The 17,460-nt window shown below is 40.0% G+C and overlaps 1 protein-coding gene across 1 annotated transcript; it reads left to right on the forward strand.

Moving 5' to 3' along the window:
- The first annotated feature begins 2,376 nt into the window (after positions 1–2,376).
- On the forward strand, positions 2,377–15,442 carry LOC140593705 (uncharacterized). The gene is made up of 6 exons (XM_072725348.1): positions 2,377–2,745; positions 2,824–2,963; positions 3,074–3,373; positions 5,622–5,694; positions 6,653–6,765; positions 14,198–15,442. The coding sequence occupies exons 1-6, from the start codon at positions 2,377–2,379 to the stop codon at positions 14,211–14,213; spliced, it is 1,011 nt and encodes a 336-aa protein (XP_072581449.1). The 3' UTR covers positions 14,214–15,442.
- The last annotated feature ends 2,018 nt before the right edge of the window (positions 15,443–17,460 follow it).

Below are 17,460 nucleotides of genomic sequence, written 5' to 3' on the forward strand. Positions count from 1 at the left end.
AGTTTTCAACCTCTTGAGAAGAGGTGGATTTCTTGATTTTTTTATTTTTCAAAGTGAACCACACTTAAAACAAACTACCAACTGTTTGCAGATAATCCCTAGCAACTAGTGCAATGTGAAGATTTTTGAGAAAGAGGAGGCAGTTAACATGAATTTCACATTCACCCAGACTTTTCCCCTGAGAATATTTGCCTAGTGGCACAGAGAGTTAGAGCTTTTCTCAGTGTGTAGAGGAGGTAGAGATCAGACCCTCTATATGTTTTGTACATATTGTATTAATATGGGGAAATGTGTAGGAAGAGCACCAAGCAGTTGACAAGGGATTGGAATGTGTGACATTACTGGTTGGTTGACCTCAGAACCATTTAGGGTCTGTCCTATATGGTTGTGATAATTGTGTCATAACAAGAGTAACTGGCCTAAGGGGAAACTGGGGAGTTGAAATCTTGCCCTTGTTCCACTTGGCGTGTCACACATCCACAAGATTGTATCTGTTTAGGGGACTCTTTCCTAATGGACCCTCATGCCAGATGGGCTATTCTGGCTATGCCCAGCACCTTTCTCTCTTGCTGTCTTTCACTATACAATACAGAAAAGCTAAAAATTCAGTTTTCTAATCTTTCATCCTATCTTACAGTGATCATGGTATAGACTGTTACTTGTCTCCTAGTCTCCATTCTCCTTTGCTTTTATAGAAATTGTTAAATTTCCCAGTTTCTCCTATAGGTATGTTTGGCCATGTGACCAACTTCGAGCCATTGTGATAAAATGGTATGTGCGACTCTCTATGAACTTAAATCCATGCCCAGTACCAGCATTAGACAAAGGAAAACAGAGTCCTACCCCAAGGCATATAGGGGTTCTTACATTTTCTAGTTCCTTCCTCTACATTTTTTGTCATCTACTGCTCTGCCGGGGGTGGTTAGGTCTAATAGTGCTATTAAATAGGATGCTCCAAGAATAGATTGACATGAGTAGGTCCTGGGCTCTGTTTCTCCCCTTTGGGGCACTCTCTGGCCTTTTACTCATCGTGTGGCGTTGGCCAGGTACACACCTTTGGGGTTGTCCCAGGGTCCTGTGGCTTAGCTTCAGTTTTAGGAGGGTGGTTGGCATGGTTTTTCCTTCACAAGATTACATAAGACTGAGCCATCAGAATGATGGTGACAGTGATTTTGGGTGCTTGTTCATGTCACCCCCAGGTTGAATTCAGGGCTACTGTAGGTCCACTGCTAGCCCTTGGGTGTGAGCTGCATGGGGGCGTTTGTATTAGCTCTTATTCAACGGTGTTCCTACAGCAATGCTGCATATGTCTACAACACCCAAGGGCAATGGAGGCAGTAGCAAATGTCCTTCAGCTTGTGTCCCTCCATTGTTAGCATCCAGGGTGGTCACTTTTCCTCCTCTACAGGCTCTGGGGGTAGCCCACTCCTGTCTCCTCTGGGGCTTTTCTTTTCTTTTCTTTTCTTTCTTTCTTTCTTTCTTTCTTTCTTTCTTTCTCTCTTTCTTTTCTTTCTTTCTTTAAAGATTTTATTTACTTATTCATGAGAGACACAGGGAGAGGAAAAAGCAGGCTCCATGAAGGGAGACGGACGTGGGACTCGATCCCAGGACTTGAGGATCAGGCCTTGGGCTGAAGGCGGCGCTAAACCGCGCAGGGCCACCCGGGCTGCCCTCCTCTGGAGCTTTCGACAGGCTTTCTGAAAGATGTCCTCTCATCTTTAATGTACTGATGCCATGTTGTTCTAGGTCTTTTTTTTTTTTTTTTTTATGATAGTCACACACAGAGACAGAGAGAGAGAGAGAGGCAGAGAGGCAGAGAGGCAGAGAGAGAAGCAGGCTCCATGCACCGGGAGCCGGACGTGGGATTCGATCCCGGGTCTCCAGGATCGCGCCTTGGGCCAAAAGCAGGCGCTAAACCGCTGCGCCACCCAGGGATCCCCCTGGGTCTTAAACTGTGCTGGATGGAGATGGGCATGTCTTAGGTGAACTTGAACTGCTCTTTTTACTCTGCTTATAAGCCCACTGCTTATCCCTCCGCTGGCGGTGGCGTGTGGGAGAGGTATGATCAACACTGAAGGACATCCTATTCTAGGAAGGCAGTGATTATAGCAGTTGCTGTGGTCTGAATGTTTATGTTCCCCTCAAAATTCAAATGCTGAAATCCTAATCCCGATGTGATGGGATTAGGAGGTAGGGCCTTTGGGTAGCCTGGGTGGGAACTAGACATAGGAGGACACGGAGCAGTGGTGGACAAATGAAGCTCACTGAGCCAATCAAGATAGTCTAAGAAAGGTATGCAGGACTGTGTAGCTTCTAGACTCCCTTCGTCCTGCTTCTGACCCTCCCTCCCTCCCTCCTTCAAGGCGGCTCTCTACTATGCAGGACCGACAAGCACCGCCTTCTCACTACTCTAATTCTCGACTTCCATTCAAACCAGCAAACGTTTCGGAGGCTCCTCTGCGCAGAATCCCTCCCCCGTCCAGGCCAGCTCGTAGCTTTGGTCTGATCTCCCACCAGGCCGACTGCTCTTCGGCTCTGAAGAGACTCACCTCCAGGCGGGAAACCTGCCAGGCCGGGGGCTCCACCAGTCAGGATAGGGAACAGGCTGCGGCCGACGAGCGCCTGGGCGACCCCAGCGGGATCCACTGCTCATTGGCCTGGCTGGGCCCCGCCCCCTCGCCTGATAGCCAATGGAATGAGTTGCCCGCTTCTTGCTTTAGCCTTAGGCTCCGCCTCCTGCTGGAGGTCGGTTAGACCAGCTCCGTACGGTGCTTGGGCTCTGAACCTGAGGCTACCTCCTCGCTAGTCCTCCCTTCCCCTCAGGCGTGTCTCGCGGGAACTAGAAGACGGGACCACCGAGATGTGGGGTCCTCCAAGTTTACTAGAGAGAATTTCAGAGAGGGTATAAGTTGGTGGGACAGTGTGATGACGTACTTCCGGCGCAGCCATATTTTCTTTAGTGCGTAAGCGTTTGGTTTGTGAGGACCCGTAGTGGTTTCCCAAACCTGTTAGCTAGAAAGCGGTAGAGGCCGCCCGGAGCCCACGGTCAGTGGGTCTGGCTTGGCCTGAGGAGGACGGGAAGGACTTCGCGGGAAACGGGCGCGGTTACTGGGATCCTCACCAACCCCGTGGGCTCCGCTGGATTCCGGGGTTCTGGCCTCGGGGCTTGCCCGCTGGTCTCTCGTCCCCACGACGACTGTGTGGCCTGTTTAGATTCTGGTACTGACACAAATTCGAGTGTTGACACCGAGGTCCTCGAAACGTTTCAAATGTCTTTGCTCCGGGACACGTTATCAATAGAGAACACAACTTCGCGGTCGCTGCAGGCCCCTCTTGCCCGAGCCGTGGAGACCTCAGCCCTACCCCTCGGCCTGTAGGTCTTCATGCTCTTTCCCCCCTTTTCAGGTGGTTCCAGGAAATAGGTCTGTGATCACGTCACTTACTTTATTTGCCCGGCCTGGTGTAAACCTAATCTGGAAGCTTATTACTGTCCGTAGAGCAGAGTTTTTGAGAATATTGAAATGGTAGGGCCTTTTTACCCTCGAATGGAGACTATTTACTTAATGCACACAGCGGGGAACGGGGGAGCCCTGAGTTTGGATGGTCCCACGTGAATGTTTGATCTAGAAATCTCAAGACGAGTCACATCCACCAAGCACCTGGTAGGTGTCCACTGTTTAACGTACAATTTCACGTGTACACTATTAAAGAAAATGGAGAGATTTCTTACCCTCTTCACGTCGTTTGTCACTCTTCTCATTACGTTCTCTTAACTTTCCCTTATTGTCATAACCTCATTGTTAGGGTTTCTATCAATCAGATTAAAAAGTTGGACCCGGCTGTTAGTGAAGTGTGTTGGGTTGTGATTAGTTCTCAGCCTGAGCTTGTTACCTATGCTTCAACTCCATAGTTTTGGTTTTCTTCGTAGGCAAGTAGGAAGGAGTGTTTTGTAGGGTGGCCTCTGCTACTGTTCTACTTCCAGAGGATTTACTTTTTACAGATTGTCAACTGTGCAGATCGGACCTTTCTGCTTAAGCCCTTTTGCTTCATATGTCAGTATTAAGTATCCACTGTAAGGGACGTTTATTACAAAGATATGATGACAGCATGATTTAAGGGAACTAGAGTACAACCACAAGGGTACCTATTTACTCAGTATGAATCACTGATTTTTGTTAACTGGCACAAAAACCATCCATGAATTTAGCAGTATTACTTGTGTGGGTTTGCATTGTGTTTTTTTTTTTTTTTTTTTTTTTGCACATCCTGCATTTAATAACTACTCTTTCTCCATTTTGGAATTCCCTGTAATTGCCAGAATGTGGGTTTTTATCCTGTCCTGACAGCTCTTTTTCTCTGATAGCCTCAGCTTCTTCTACCTTCATGCATGACTTTTTGGATTCACTAAGACGGGTCAGTGGAGGAATGGGCAGTGTTCTGGGTATCTAAAGTCTTTTGTCTGATGCTATTGTAGGATCCTGAGACTTAGAGCAAACTGCAGCTAGGGAATTGAAGTGGAAGTTGTTTTTAACATTTACAAGTCCATGCACTTTTATACTTATTAAATACTTCTGACCTGATAGCAGCTATTTGCATTTAGGGGGTTACCTTTAACGTGTAAATCTTGCTGATTCACTGTACTGAATGGCAGAAGGCTTACTTCATAATGATGCACTATTAACTGACCCAGAAAGGTAGTTGGAACTACTTTATGAATTTGGTTTTGCTTCTCTTATAATATTTAGAACTTGAGAGTATTTGAGATATGTCATGAAGTTAGTGGATCATTTAATATGTTTCTTCTCACGACCTATTCCCAACATTTATAAAATTGAATGAAGATCTTATAATTAGTCTATGTATTTAGAGGAGAAACTAGTAGTGGGAGACATAAAGATATTCCTAAAAAAAGTTTTTTTCAAATTCTGTGTTTGCTTACTGCTTATGTAATAAAACTTCCCTAGGGGATCCCTGGGTGGCGCAGCAGTTTGGCGCCTGCCTTTGGCCCAGGGCGCGATCCTGGAGACCCGGGATCGAGTCCCACATCGGGCTCCCGGTGCATGGAGCCTGCTTCTCCCTCTGCCTGTGTCTCTGCCTCTCTCCCTCTCTCTGTGACTATCATAAATAAATTAAAAAAAATTTTTTTTAAAAAAACTGCCCTATTCTAATATTTTAAAACATAAAAGGAAAAGCAGATCCTGAGATCTTGTGTTTAATGGATTCTTTGTACGTAACTCATTCCTAATTGTACTGTGTGGATTCTAGGGATCTTAACTGGAGCATCAGCTTTCTTTTCAGCACATGACATTCTCACCACTGACTACCCTAGTTTCCTTTTCTGTCCTCTTTCTATGATGTCTTCTCTGGGTTACTGAAAATTATAGTTTTCTCAGTCCACCTTCTCATCCTACACTCTTGGGATGATTTCTGTTACCTTTCTATGTTCACGTCTATGCCGGCTATTTCATCATTGTGAGATGAGAATTGCCACTGATACAAGGCAGTAACTGAGAAGTAGTAGTAATTCACATAGCCTCAGAGGGGTCAGATGTTGTGTGCAGGAGTTATGGTCAGTAGAGTTATTGTTACTAATGTTTCTTTCTTTACCTTTTGCCCCTGAGACTTACTTTTCCCCAAGATGGGAATAAAAGAGATCAGATGATGACAGCAGTGTCCTCAATAGCCAAGCCCCAGGTAAGCTGGGTTTCCTCTGCCTCTGCACATATGCGTGTGTGTATATACATATGGATATTTCACACAAAAACCCCTCTGGTACACGAGGGACCCAATGCTAAATACTTACCACTGTAGGTGCCCTTTCTATGCCTCAGTGATGGTTTTAACCATCACCAAAGTCCTGAGGCCCAAGAGAGCAGGAACTTGTCCTTTCGGGAACCAGTAACTTTTGAAGATGTGGCTGTGTACTTCACTGAGAAGGAATGGGCCAACCTTGCCTGTTTATAGGGCCTTGTACAAAGGGTTTGATACTGGAAAGCGATGGGACTGTGGCTTTCTTTGGTAAGGCGTCTCTGCTACTTTGTCTGCCTGGGCCCTCAGAGGTTAAAGAATTCTCTTATCACTATTAGCTGACCCCAAATGGCAATGTCAAGGCTCGCCAGGCAAGGAGAGCCCTCCATAACTATTTAACCTCCAATAAAATTTTCCTTCTTTTTACCTCATAAAAGTTACCCTCTCTCCCTACCTTTTAGAGGTGATATTCTGGGTACAGTAAGGTTGGAGCCAAATCTTGGTATCTTCTCCCTAGTATTGAATCTCCAGGTGATCTTGAGAGAACTCAGCCTATTTGTTTACCTGTGGGAGATGCTCTACCATGTGTCTGTTTCCCCACAGTGGGAATTTTCTATCCTCTAACAAAGAAAGTAAGAAATTTTGTTTCTCTTTAAGTAGAAATTTGTCTCTCAGGGTGTTTCAGGCTTCCTTGGGAGCACTATGCAGACAGAGACTTCTTTCCAGGACACTTCCCTGTACCTCTTTAGGGTACCTCTTGCTCAGTCCACCCTGGAATTACTCTCCTCACCTTGGCTCATTTTGCAGCCAGAGGCTGTGATTGACTGCTACGACTCTGGTTATCATAGGTTATATTTCAAAAATAAGAATATTTACCTCTCACCATCTTCTTTCCTTCAAGTAGTATCACCAACTTCCAAACCGGCCCTCATCTATCAGCTGGAGCAAGGAAGAGAGCTGTGTTTCACCAGCCACAGGGAGCACTAAGCAGGAGGAGCAGGAGAGCTGGCTCAAAAGGTAAGTCAAACAAAGGATGCCCTTTATAACTTTTTCTCTTCCTCTTCATTTTGATGAAATGAAAAATACGTGTTCTCTGTGTCTGGTATCAGGGAGTATACTGGTACCCTTGATCACACTCTGACTGATCTGTTATTCATTGCTTCCAATCCCTTTAAATGATTAGTACATGAAAACCTGCTTCAGTGTTGCACACACTGGATATATGGAACAATTTTTCTAAATACTGGTTATATGTGATCACCTTTTTCCAGTTTTCCTCAATTTTACAAAATTGATAAGCTCAGTGCAGTATTATCTTATGCATTAACCAACAGAACATACAGAGTTTATTTTGGCTTTTCAAGATAATTAATATATTACTAATTTAAAATAATTTTTTATATTGAGATACTTCATGGTAGCTTACAGAAACGATTTTCCTTCCCTTTAGGATACATCTCAAAAATAAGAATATTTACCTACTTGGTATTGTAAGAAATAAAATTAAAAATTCCTCAGATTCAGTTCTGGGGAAACAGGACAAAGGCTTCTTTACTTTTAAACACCAGTTTTCAAAATAGGTATTGAAAATCCATCTTAAATGCTGTTAAATGCACGCTTTCGTTTTCTGTAGACTCATGAATTTCTGTAGATTTAATGTTTTTTGATTCATTAAAATTACTCATTTTGATATACAAAACTGGCTCTCATGTCTTTTTTTTTTTTAAAGTAGCTTTATTGAGGTACAACTCACAAATTATGTACAGGTACAACTCACATTTCACCCATTTAAAGTATACAGTACAGGGGTGCCTGGGTGGCTCAGTGGTTAAGTATCTGCCTTCGGCTCAGGTTGTGATCCTGAGGTCCTGGGACCGAGCCCTGTATCAGGCTCCTTGCTCAGCTGGGAGTCTGCTTCTCCTTCTCCCTCTGCCCTTCCCCCTACTCGTTCTCTCTCACATGTGTGTGCTCTCTCACTCTCAAATAAATAAATACAATTTTTGAAAAATAAAAAATAAAGCATACAATTCAGAATGGGAGAAGATATTTGCAGATGATATATTTAATGAGGGGTTAATATTCCAAAATATAAAAAGAACTTATGCAGCTTAATACACACAAATAATCCAATTAGAAAATGAGCAGAATACCTGAACAGACATTTCTTCAAAGAAGATCTACAGATGCTCAAAAGATGCATGAAAAGATGCTCAACATCATTAACTAGGAAAATGCAAATCAAAACCACATTGAGATATCATCTCACACCTGTCAGAATGGCTAAAATCAAAAACACAAGAAACAAGTATTGCTGAGTATGTGGAGAAAAAAGTGAAACTCTCTTGCACTATTGGTGGGAATGCAAACTAGTGCAATCAATGTAGAAAACAGTATGGAAGTTCTTCAAAATGTTAAAAATTAAATTACCATGTAATTCAGTTACTCCACTACTGGATATTTACTCCCCTCCTCAAAACATACTAATTTAAAAAGATATATGTACCCCTATGTTTATTGCAGCATTATTTACAATAGCCAAGATATGCAAGCAACCCAAGTGACTATCTACAGATGAATGGATTAAGAAGATGTGATATACATATACAACGGAATATTACTCAGCCATAAAAAAGGAGATCTTGCCATTTGCAGCAACATAGATGTATCTAGAGGGCATAACGTTAAGTGAAATAAGACAAAGACAAATACAATATGATTTCATTCAGAGGTGGAGTTTCAGAAAAAATTAAATGAAAAAGAGACAAATAGACTCTTAAGTACAGAGAACAAATTGGTGGTTGCCAAAGGGGAGGTGGGAGGGAGAAAGAGCTAAAATAAAGGGGATTAAGAGTACTCTTATTATGATGAGCACTTAGTAATGTATATAGAATTGTTGAACCATTGTGTTGTACACCTGAAACTAATATAACACTATATTAATTATACTGCAATAAAAATTCAAATTCGATTTAAACTAAAATAACAGTGTACAGTTCAGTGGTATTTAATATATTCACAGATTACCACAACTTACTTTTAGAACATTTTTGTCACCCAAAAGGAAACCCTATATCCATTTGCAGTCAGTCTTTATCCCTCTCTCACCCACAGTTTCAGAAAACCACTTATCTACTTTCTGTTTCTATAGATTTGCCTGTTGTGGATAGGCATGTATTTATTTTAAAAAGACTTTACTTACTTATTTTTATATTATTATTTGAGAGAGAGCGCAAATGTGAGGAGGAGGAGAGGACCAGGGAGAAGGAGGAGGGGAAAGAATCTCAAGCAGACTTTACGCTGATCTGGAGTCAGTGGAAACAGTGTGGGGCTTGATCTCATGACCCTGAGATCATGACGTGAGCTGAAGCTGAATCGGATGCTTAACCGACTGAGCCATCCAGGTACATTTATTTACTTACTTATTTACTTACAAATTTTATTTTTAAGTAATCTCTATACCCAACTTGATCCTGAGATCAAGAGTTGCTTGCTCCACTGACTGAGCCAGCTAGTCTGTTGTGTTTATTTATATTAATAGGCTCATAAAATATATGGTCTTTTTCTTTTACCTAACATGTTTCAAGGTTAGTCCATTTTGTAACATGTATCAGAACTTCATTCCTTCTTATGTGTGAATAATATCCATTGAATGAGTAATACCACATTTTTATTTATCATTCATCAGTTGATGAGCATTTGGGTTGTTTCTGTTGTTTGGCCATTATAAATAATGCTGCTATGAACATTAGTGTACAAGTGTTAATGCAGACATATGTTTTTGTTTCTTATGGGTACTTACTCTAGTTATATACTTGCTGGATCATATGTTAATTCTCTGTATAATATTTTGAGGAGTGACAATTTTTTTCCAAAGTGGTTAAGCCATTTAAATTTCCCACACAGAAGTGTATGAGGGTTCCAAATGCTGCATATCTCACCAATTCTTATTATTGTCTATCTTTTTTATTATAGCCATCCTAGTGAGTGTCAAGTGATATCTCATTGTGGTTTTGATTTGTATTTCCTTAATTACTAATTATGTTGAGCATATTTTCATGTGCTTTTTGGCCATTTGTGTATCTTCCTGATAGAAATGTCTATTCAAATATTTTGCACATTTTTAAATTGGGTTGTTCATTTTTAAAATTTTTGAGTTGTAAGTACTCATATTTTAGATACTAAATCCTTATCAGACACATGATTTGTAAAAATTTCTTCCCATTCTGTGGATTGTCTTTTCACTTTCCTAGCAATTTTTTAAAAAGATTTTATTTATTTATTCATGAGAGACACAGAGAGAGAGGCAGAGGCAGAGGGAGAAGCAGGCTCCCCACAGGGAGCCCAATGTGGGATTCGATCCCAGAACTCTGGGATCATGACCTGAGCCAAAGGCAGATACTCAACCATTGAGCCACCCAGGTGTCCCCTTTCCTAGCAATTTTTTTGAAGTGCAAAAATTTTTAATTTTGATGAGGTTCCTTGGGATTGTCTATATATAAAATTATGCCATCTGTAAGTAGAGTTTTACTTCTTCCATTACAATTTGAATGTCTTTTACTTCTTTTTCTTGCCTAATTACTCCAGCTAGGACTTCTAGCACAATGGCATAATGTAAGTTGCAAGTGTGGACACCCTTATCTTATTTTTGATCTTGGGGGAAAACTTTCAGTCTTTCAAGATTAAGTATCATGTTAGCTGTGGTTTTTCTCTTAAATGTTCTTTATCTGGTTGTGGAAATTTCCTCTATTCCTAAGTTTTTAGTGTTTTTTAGAGTTTGTGAACTGATTTTTCTGTGCCTATGACGGTGATCATGTGTTTTTTTTGTCCCGTTATTCTATTAATGTGATATATTATATTGATTGATTTTTGTATGATAAATTAACCTTGCATTCCTTGGATTTTGCAATTGCTAATATTATACAATCCTTATATGTTGCCAGTTTCAGTGTGCTAGTGGTTTTTTGGAGAGTTTTTGCATTTATATTAATAAGGAATATTGGCCTGTAGTTTTCTTACAATATTTTTGTCTGTTTTTTTAATAAATTTATTTTTTATTGGTGTTCAATTTGTCAACATACAGAATAACACCCAGTGCTCATCCTGTCAAGTGCCTCCCTCAGTGCCCGTCACCCATTCACCCCCACCCCCCGCCCTCCTCCCCTTCCACCACCCCTAGTTCGTTTCCCAGAGTTAGGAGTCTTTATGTTCTGTCTCCCTTTCTTTTTTTTTTTTTTTAATTTTTATTTATTTATGATAGTCACAGAGAGAGAGAGAGAGGCAGAGACACAGGCAGAGGGAGAAACAGGCTCCATGCACCGGGAGCCTGACGTGGGATTCGATCCTGGGTCTCCAGGATCGCGCCCTGGGTCAAAGGCAGGCGCCAAACTGCTGCGCCACCCAGGGATCCCCTGTCTCCCTTTCTGATATTTCCCACACATTTCTTCTCCCTTCCCTTATATTCCTTTCACTATTATTTATATTCCCCAAAGGAATGAGAACATACACTGTTTGTCCTTCTCTGATTGACTTACTTCACTCAGCATAATACCCTCCAGTTCCATCGACATCGAAGCAAATGGTGGATATTTGTCATTTCTGATGGCTGAGTAATATTCCATTGTATACATAGACCACATCTTCTTTATCCATTCATCTTTTAATGGACACTGAGGCTCCTTCCAGTTTGGCTATTGTGGACATTGCTGCTAGAAACATCTGTCTGGTTTTGATATTAAGGTAATAGTTGGCTTCATAGAATGAATTTGGAAGTTCCTTCTTGTATTTTTGAAAAAATTGTGAATGGTTAGTAGTAAATCTTTAAATGTTGGATAGACTTCACAGTGATAACGTTTAAATGTTAGGTAAAATTCACTGCCATCTGGGTTTGGGATTTGTTTGTGGGAAGTTTTTAAAGTATTAATTCAATCTCCTATTATAGGTCTGTTCTGATTTCTAGTCAGTTGTGGTTGTTTGTGTCTTTCTAAGAATCAGTCCATTTTATGTCAGTTACCAAATTTGTCGACAGTTATTCATACTATTTTCTTACAATCTTTTTATTTTCTGTAGTGATGTTACTTCTTTCATTTCTGATTTTGATCATTTGAGTCTTTTCTCCTTTTTTTGGTCAGGCTAGTATATCTTTCTCAGTATTGTCAATCATTTCAAAGAACCAACTTTTATTTTTGTTTGTTTATTTATTTTAATCTCCACTGCTTTTCTATTTTTAAGATTTTATTTCTTTCCTCTTTAGTCTTTATTATTTCCTTCTCTTCTCTTGCTTTGGTTGTGGTTTGCTCTTGTAGTTTGCTCCTGTGCAAAACAAGTATTTTTCTACTTTCTTAAGGTGGAAGTTTAGGTTATTGATTTGAGATTTCTCTTCTTTTTTAATATAGGCATTATCATTTACAAACTTTCTACTCAACACTGTTTAGATATATCCCATGAATTTTAGTGTGTCATGTTTTCATTTTCATTCATCTTGTATTTCTAATGTCACTTTTGAATTCTTCTTTGATCCATTGGTTGTTTACTGACATTTGCTTCATAGCCTACTATTAGGGTTTGTACTGGAGAATGTTTCATATGTGTTTGATGAATGTGTATTCTGTTGTTGGCTATAGATATCTGTTAGGTTTATAATGTTCGAGTTTTCTGTTTCCTTCTGAATCTTCTGCCAAGTTCTGTCTATCATTGAAAGTGGGATATTGAAGTCTTTATCAGTAATTGTCTTCTTCCTTCAATTCTAATGGTATTTGTTTCATGTATTTGGGGGCTCTTTTTTAAGGTATATGTATGTTTATTTTATTTTATTTTTTTTTTTTGGTATATGTATGTTTATGGTTGTAATATTTTCCTAATAGATTTACCTTTCTATCATTTAAGTGTATCCCTTTTACCTCTAATAACATATTTTAAAGTCTATTTTCTCTGATATTGGTATAGCCATTCCAGCTCACTTATAGTTGCTGCTTTCATGGTATATCTTTTTCTTCCTTTTATTTTCACCTTGCTTGTACCTTTGAACCTGATGTTAGCATGTAGTTGGATCTTATTTTTATAGCTAGTCCCATAGTCTTTCTTTATTATTAAGTTATTTAACCCAGTCACATACTATTGCTGATATGGTTGGATTTATGTCTTCCATTTTGTTTTTTGTTCTCAATATGTCTTGTGTCTTTTATGTTCCTCTGTACTTAATTTACTTCTTTTGCATTAAGCAAATATTTTCTAGTAGGACATTTTAATTCCTCTTATGTTTTTTTTTAAGATTTTTAATTTATTTATTTATTCATGACAGACAGAGAGAGAGAGAGAGGCAGAAACACAGGCAGAGGGAGAGGGAGAGAAGCATGTTCCATGCAGGGAGCCCGACGCGGGAGTCGATCCCGGGTCTCCAGGATCATACCCCAGGCCAAAGATGGCACCGAACCGCTGGGCCACTGGGGATGCCCCCTCTTGTGATTTTTTAAAACTATGTTTTGAGTTATTTTTCTAGTGGATTACTCTAAGGCTTACAATGTACATCTTAACAGACTATACTTCAGGTTTACACTAGCTTAATTCCAACAAGATATAAACTCTACTGATCTTTTTTCTATTCCCTTCTCCCCCCAACTGCAGGTTATTAGGCTCTCCCCTCTTTGGCCTGGTCATACCGATCCAGCCCTACTTCTTGCCTCTCCCCAAAGGGCTCCCTCTGTTCCAGACAGTTCTTTCTGCCCACTCTACACCATACACACTCTCACTTCCTACCTTACAGCCCTTGGAATGGCCTGGAGTGGCCTCTTTGGTTATGTGGCTGCAATGTCAGATGTCCATTTGTGATGGAATCAGCAACTCTGCCTGCAGTTGGTGGTCTTAAGTATCCTTGTGGGGTATGGTGCATAGGAGATGAAGGGGAAGTGGGAGGGCATGTTTGGAGAATGCTCAGAACAAATTACTAGCATGGCCTACTCTTTCCTACCAAGACCCACATGATATTTTGATGCCTCCCTTATGTGAGTAGAGAGCCTTTTCTGGAAAGTAGGACTATGTAGGAAGTCCTCTTCTTAGCAACAATTGAAATAACAATAGTCATAAGTACCATTTATTGACCATTTACCATGGACTAGGTACTATGTTATAGACTTCATATGCTTTATCTCAATCTTGTCATTGTTTTGTGAGGTGAAGAGTTGTTATTGCCACCATTTCATAGATGAATACATTGGGGTTTACTGGTAAGTTGGAATTGAAACCCAGAGAGCATGACTACAGAACCCTTGCAAGGAGGTGGTTGTACCACCTGTTGGTGCTTTGTGCTTCAAGCTAAGATCTTTGAGGTCAGGGATCCTAAACTTCTCTCTTTTCCCTACTCCTGACCCATGCCACTGAAAGACCTCCCTTGATCCAGCTCTCACATATGAAACCTATGGAAGGGCTAACCACAGCCTCTGTCTATCTTCTTCAGGACTAGGAGCAGCTGAAGATCTTGCTCAAGTGCCTTCCTGCTGCAGAAGAAACTTGAAGAAAATGGGAGTAAGAGAAATAAGGGTTGGAGAGAGCAGCTGCAGCCTTGATCACAGCCTGGGCATGGGGAAGAAGGTTATAGAGAATTGTGTTGGTTGGAAACCAATGGTACATAAATGAAAATATTTATGAGGACCTGACTGTGTATGTAGCATAGCCAACTGTTGAAGGGACAAATGTGCCAAGGAGATGATAGCCACCTAGACTTATGAAAAATTAAATTAATTTTAAAGCAATACACTTGGGTCTCACTTTCATTTTGATGATAAGACTGGTATTATGTAGGCTGAGCTTACATAATTCAAAGGTTGCTCATGCATTGTGAATATTGCCATGAGACATGTTAAAAAGTTATTACACTGTTGTCCAAATAAATTATAACTATTTTAAGAAAAATGTACCTCCCAATCCCATTTTAATTTATCATGTTCTTCATTAGCCCTTGTCCATATGCACATATAATTGATCATAACAGATAAAAGGCTATGCTTTGCTTTTCTTCCATTATTATTGTCTTAAGCATATTCTCTCTTCCCCAGCTTTGTATACTCTTCATTATTACTGTTTGTCATTGAGCGAGTGTACTCTTCTTATCCCCTCTGAGTTGTGAATGTTTCTAGGGTAGAGACTATGTCTTAATCATATTTTCCCTTCTACCATCCATCCAGTAGGTGGTAGTTCATTTTTATGGAAGTTCATTAATGAAATTAGGAAATTTCTATTTGTGAACTTTGTAAATGATGTTATTGTCAACAGTACCACAAATACAGTTGTTTCCCCCTTCTTTTGAATGATTTCCTCTGAATAAATTCTCAGATTCACCAGATCCAAGGATATAATCTTTTTATGTTTTAAAAACATGCCTTCGTATTGCCTTAAAAGATTGTACTAATTTACTCTAATAATAGAAATGTATAAATACTTGATTTCAGTCTTATCGGCAGTAGGTATTACAATTTTAAAAATACTTTAATTGGCATAAACTGTGACTTCTTTTTTATTTATATTTTTTATATTACTATAATTAGTAAGGCTGAATATATTTCTATATTAGTTTGGTAATTTTAATTCCTGTTGTGAAAAATTTGTTTTTATATCATGTGCCTTTCAATCCACTGACTTCTTAATGTTTTGCTTAAGAATTTAAGATCTTGAATGCAGTATATAAAAATTCATTGTTATTCAACCTCCAGAGAAGTGATATTTACTCATTTCTACTTTAGTAGGTTCAAAATATTTTTCTAACTTATATTGTGATATATTCTTTGACTTGCTAATTATTTAAAAGTATATTCTTTAATTCCAAACACATGAGAATTTTTTAGTGGTCTTTTGTCGCTGAATGCTAGCTTGGTTGAATAGTTGTCAAAGAACATACTCTGCATTTCAGTCCTTTAGAATATCTTGATACTGCACAGTGAATACTCAATTTTAGGAAATGTTCCAGACTCTAAAAAGAACGTCTAGGGATCCCTGGGTGGTGCAGCGGTTTAGCGCCTGCCTTTGGCTCAGGGCGCGATCCTGGAACCCGTGATCGAATCCCACGTCGGGCTCCCGGTGCATGGAGCCTGCTTCTCCCTCTGCCTGTGTCTCTGCCTCTCTCTCTCTCTCTCTGTGACTATCATAAATAAATAAAAATTTTTTAAAAAAATAAAAATAAAAAGAACGTCTATTTTGTAATTGCAGGGTACAATATTATACATAGATCCATTAGGGCAACTTTGTTTTTGTATTCTTTAAATATTTTATACCTTGACCTGCATATTTTGCCAGTTACTGAGAGGCATATTTTAAAATTTCATACTGTGTTTCTGGATTTGTCCATTTTTCCTCATTGAGGCACTATATCCAGGTGTGTATAGGGCCTTATGGGTCAGGATAGGCATTAATGTGTGGATGGGTGGGCAGACCCCACTCCACTGTGGTCCTAAAATAGTGCGCTCCAGCTCCTTTTTTGCCTCTTAACCTGGGGCAGCAGTACTTTCCCATTGACTCTTGCAGGGATTCTGAGACTGAGGAAAGTTAAGTTACAAGTTGGTTAGAGAATAGAGACAGAGAAACAGAAGAGGGGTCAGGAAAGCATAGCTGCCAAAAGGTTGCCAGGGAGGAAGAAAAGAGGCTGTTATTTTGACAATGTTTTTGAATATTCCCAGTTGCCAAGAAAGAAAGTATTACTTTTTGGGGAAAAGTTTTGAAGGCCTTTCCCTATCACTTCCTGCTATGCTTTCAAATGCTACCCATATGCACATGGGCCTTTTGTGTCCTTCAAATCCAACATAAAGCCAGTTTTCTTCTCTGCAAAGTCCAGATCCAACCCCATAAACATCATTTCAGTTCCCTTTGACTAGAATGCCCCTCTTTCCCCTGTTGCTCACTTGGAAAAGTGCTATTCATCCTAAACACTCAGCTGGCCACAAGTCCTGGAAGCATTAGCTCATCTATTCAGGCAGGTTTAATATTTCCTCTTCCAGGTGTCAAGAGCAGCCTGCTCATTTCTTTCTGATAGCTCTAGTCATATTACTCACTTCCACACACTCTCTCTCATCTGGAGATCCTTCTGGGCAGAGGACTGTGTTCTAGTCATCTTTGTCACGTTGGCCACTTACACAGTTCTTGGCATATAGGAGATACTTAATACATATAGAATCAAGAAATGAGTGAGTAAAGTGATTTCTGCAATCAGTAGATGAGGTAAATATTAGACAATTCAATCACTTTAAGATTAGTTCACCCAGGAAACATTTATTAAGCTCACTCATTCTCTGTACCAAGATTACATCTGTGAATAAGTTAGTCAGGCATCTTGTCCTCATATTGCTCAGGAAAACCACAGAAGATAGGCAGCCATCTCTGGGGGACAGCAAGCACTATGGTAAGTAATACATTTTTGTGAATCCCACACTGAAAGATCAGCTAGTAGTAAAAAACAGTGGGGTGGGGCTTGCTCAGGATAAGGTTTGTGAGATGCCTATGGCAAAGGGTTGGTTAAGTTAGAGCCTATTAAAAGATAGAAGGCCCTAAAGACACCATGAGCACACAGCCACAGATCTTCTCAGTGAGGTACAGACTGTGGGGTCAATTGTACTCATTGCCCTAATTCTGTCTCCACCCTTGTGAGACCAGGATATTATATAGGAGCTAGGAAAAACCTATGACTGAAGGCATATAACAGCTTCCCATGGAAAATTGATCATAGAGTAGAAC

Source organism: Vulpes vulpes, chromosome 11, assembly GCF_048418805.1.
Source record: "Vulpes vulpes isolate BD-2025 chromosome 11, VulVul3, whole genome shotgun sequence".
In the NCBI taxonomy this organism is placed as follows: Eukaryota; Metazoa; Chordata; class Mammalia; order Carnivora; family Canidae; genus Vulpes; species Vulpes vulpes.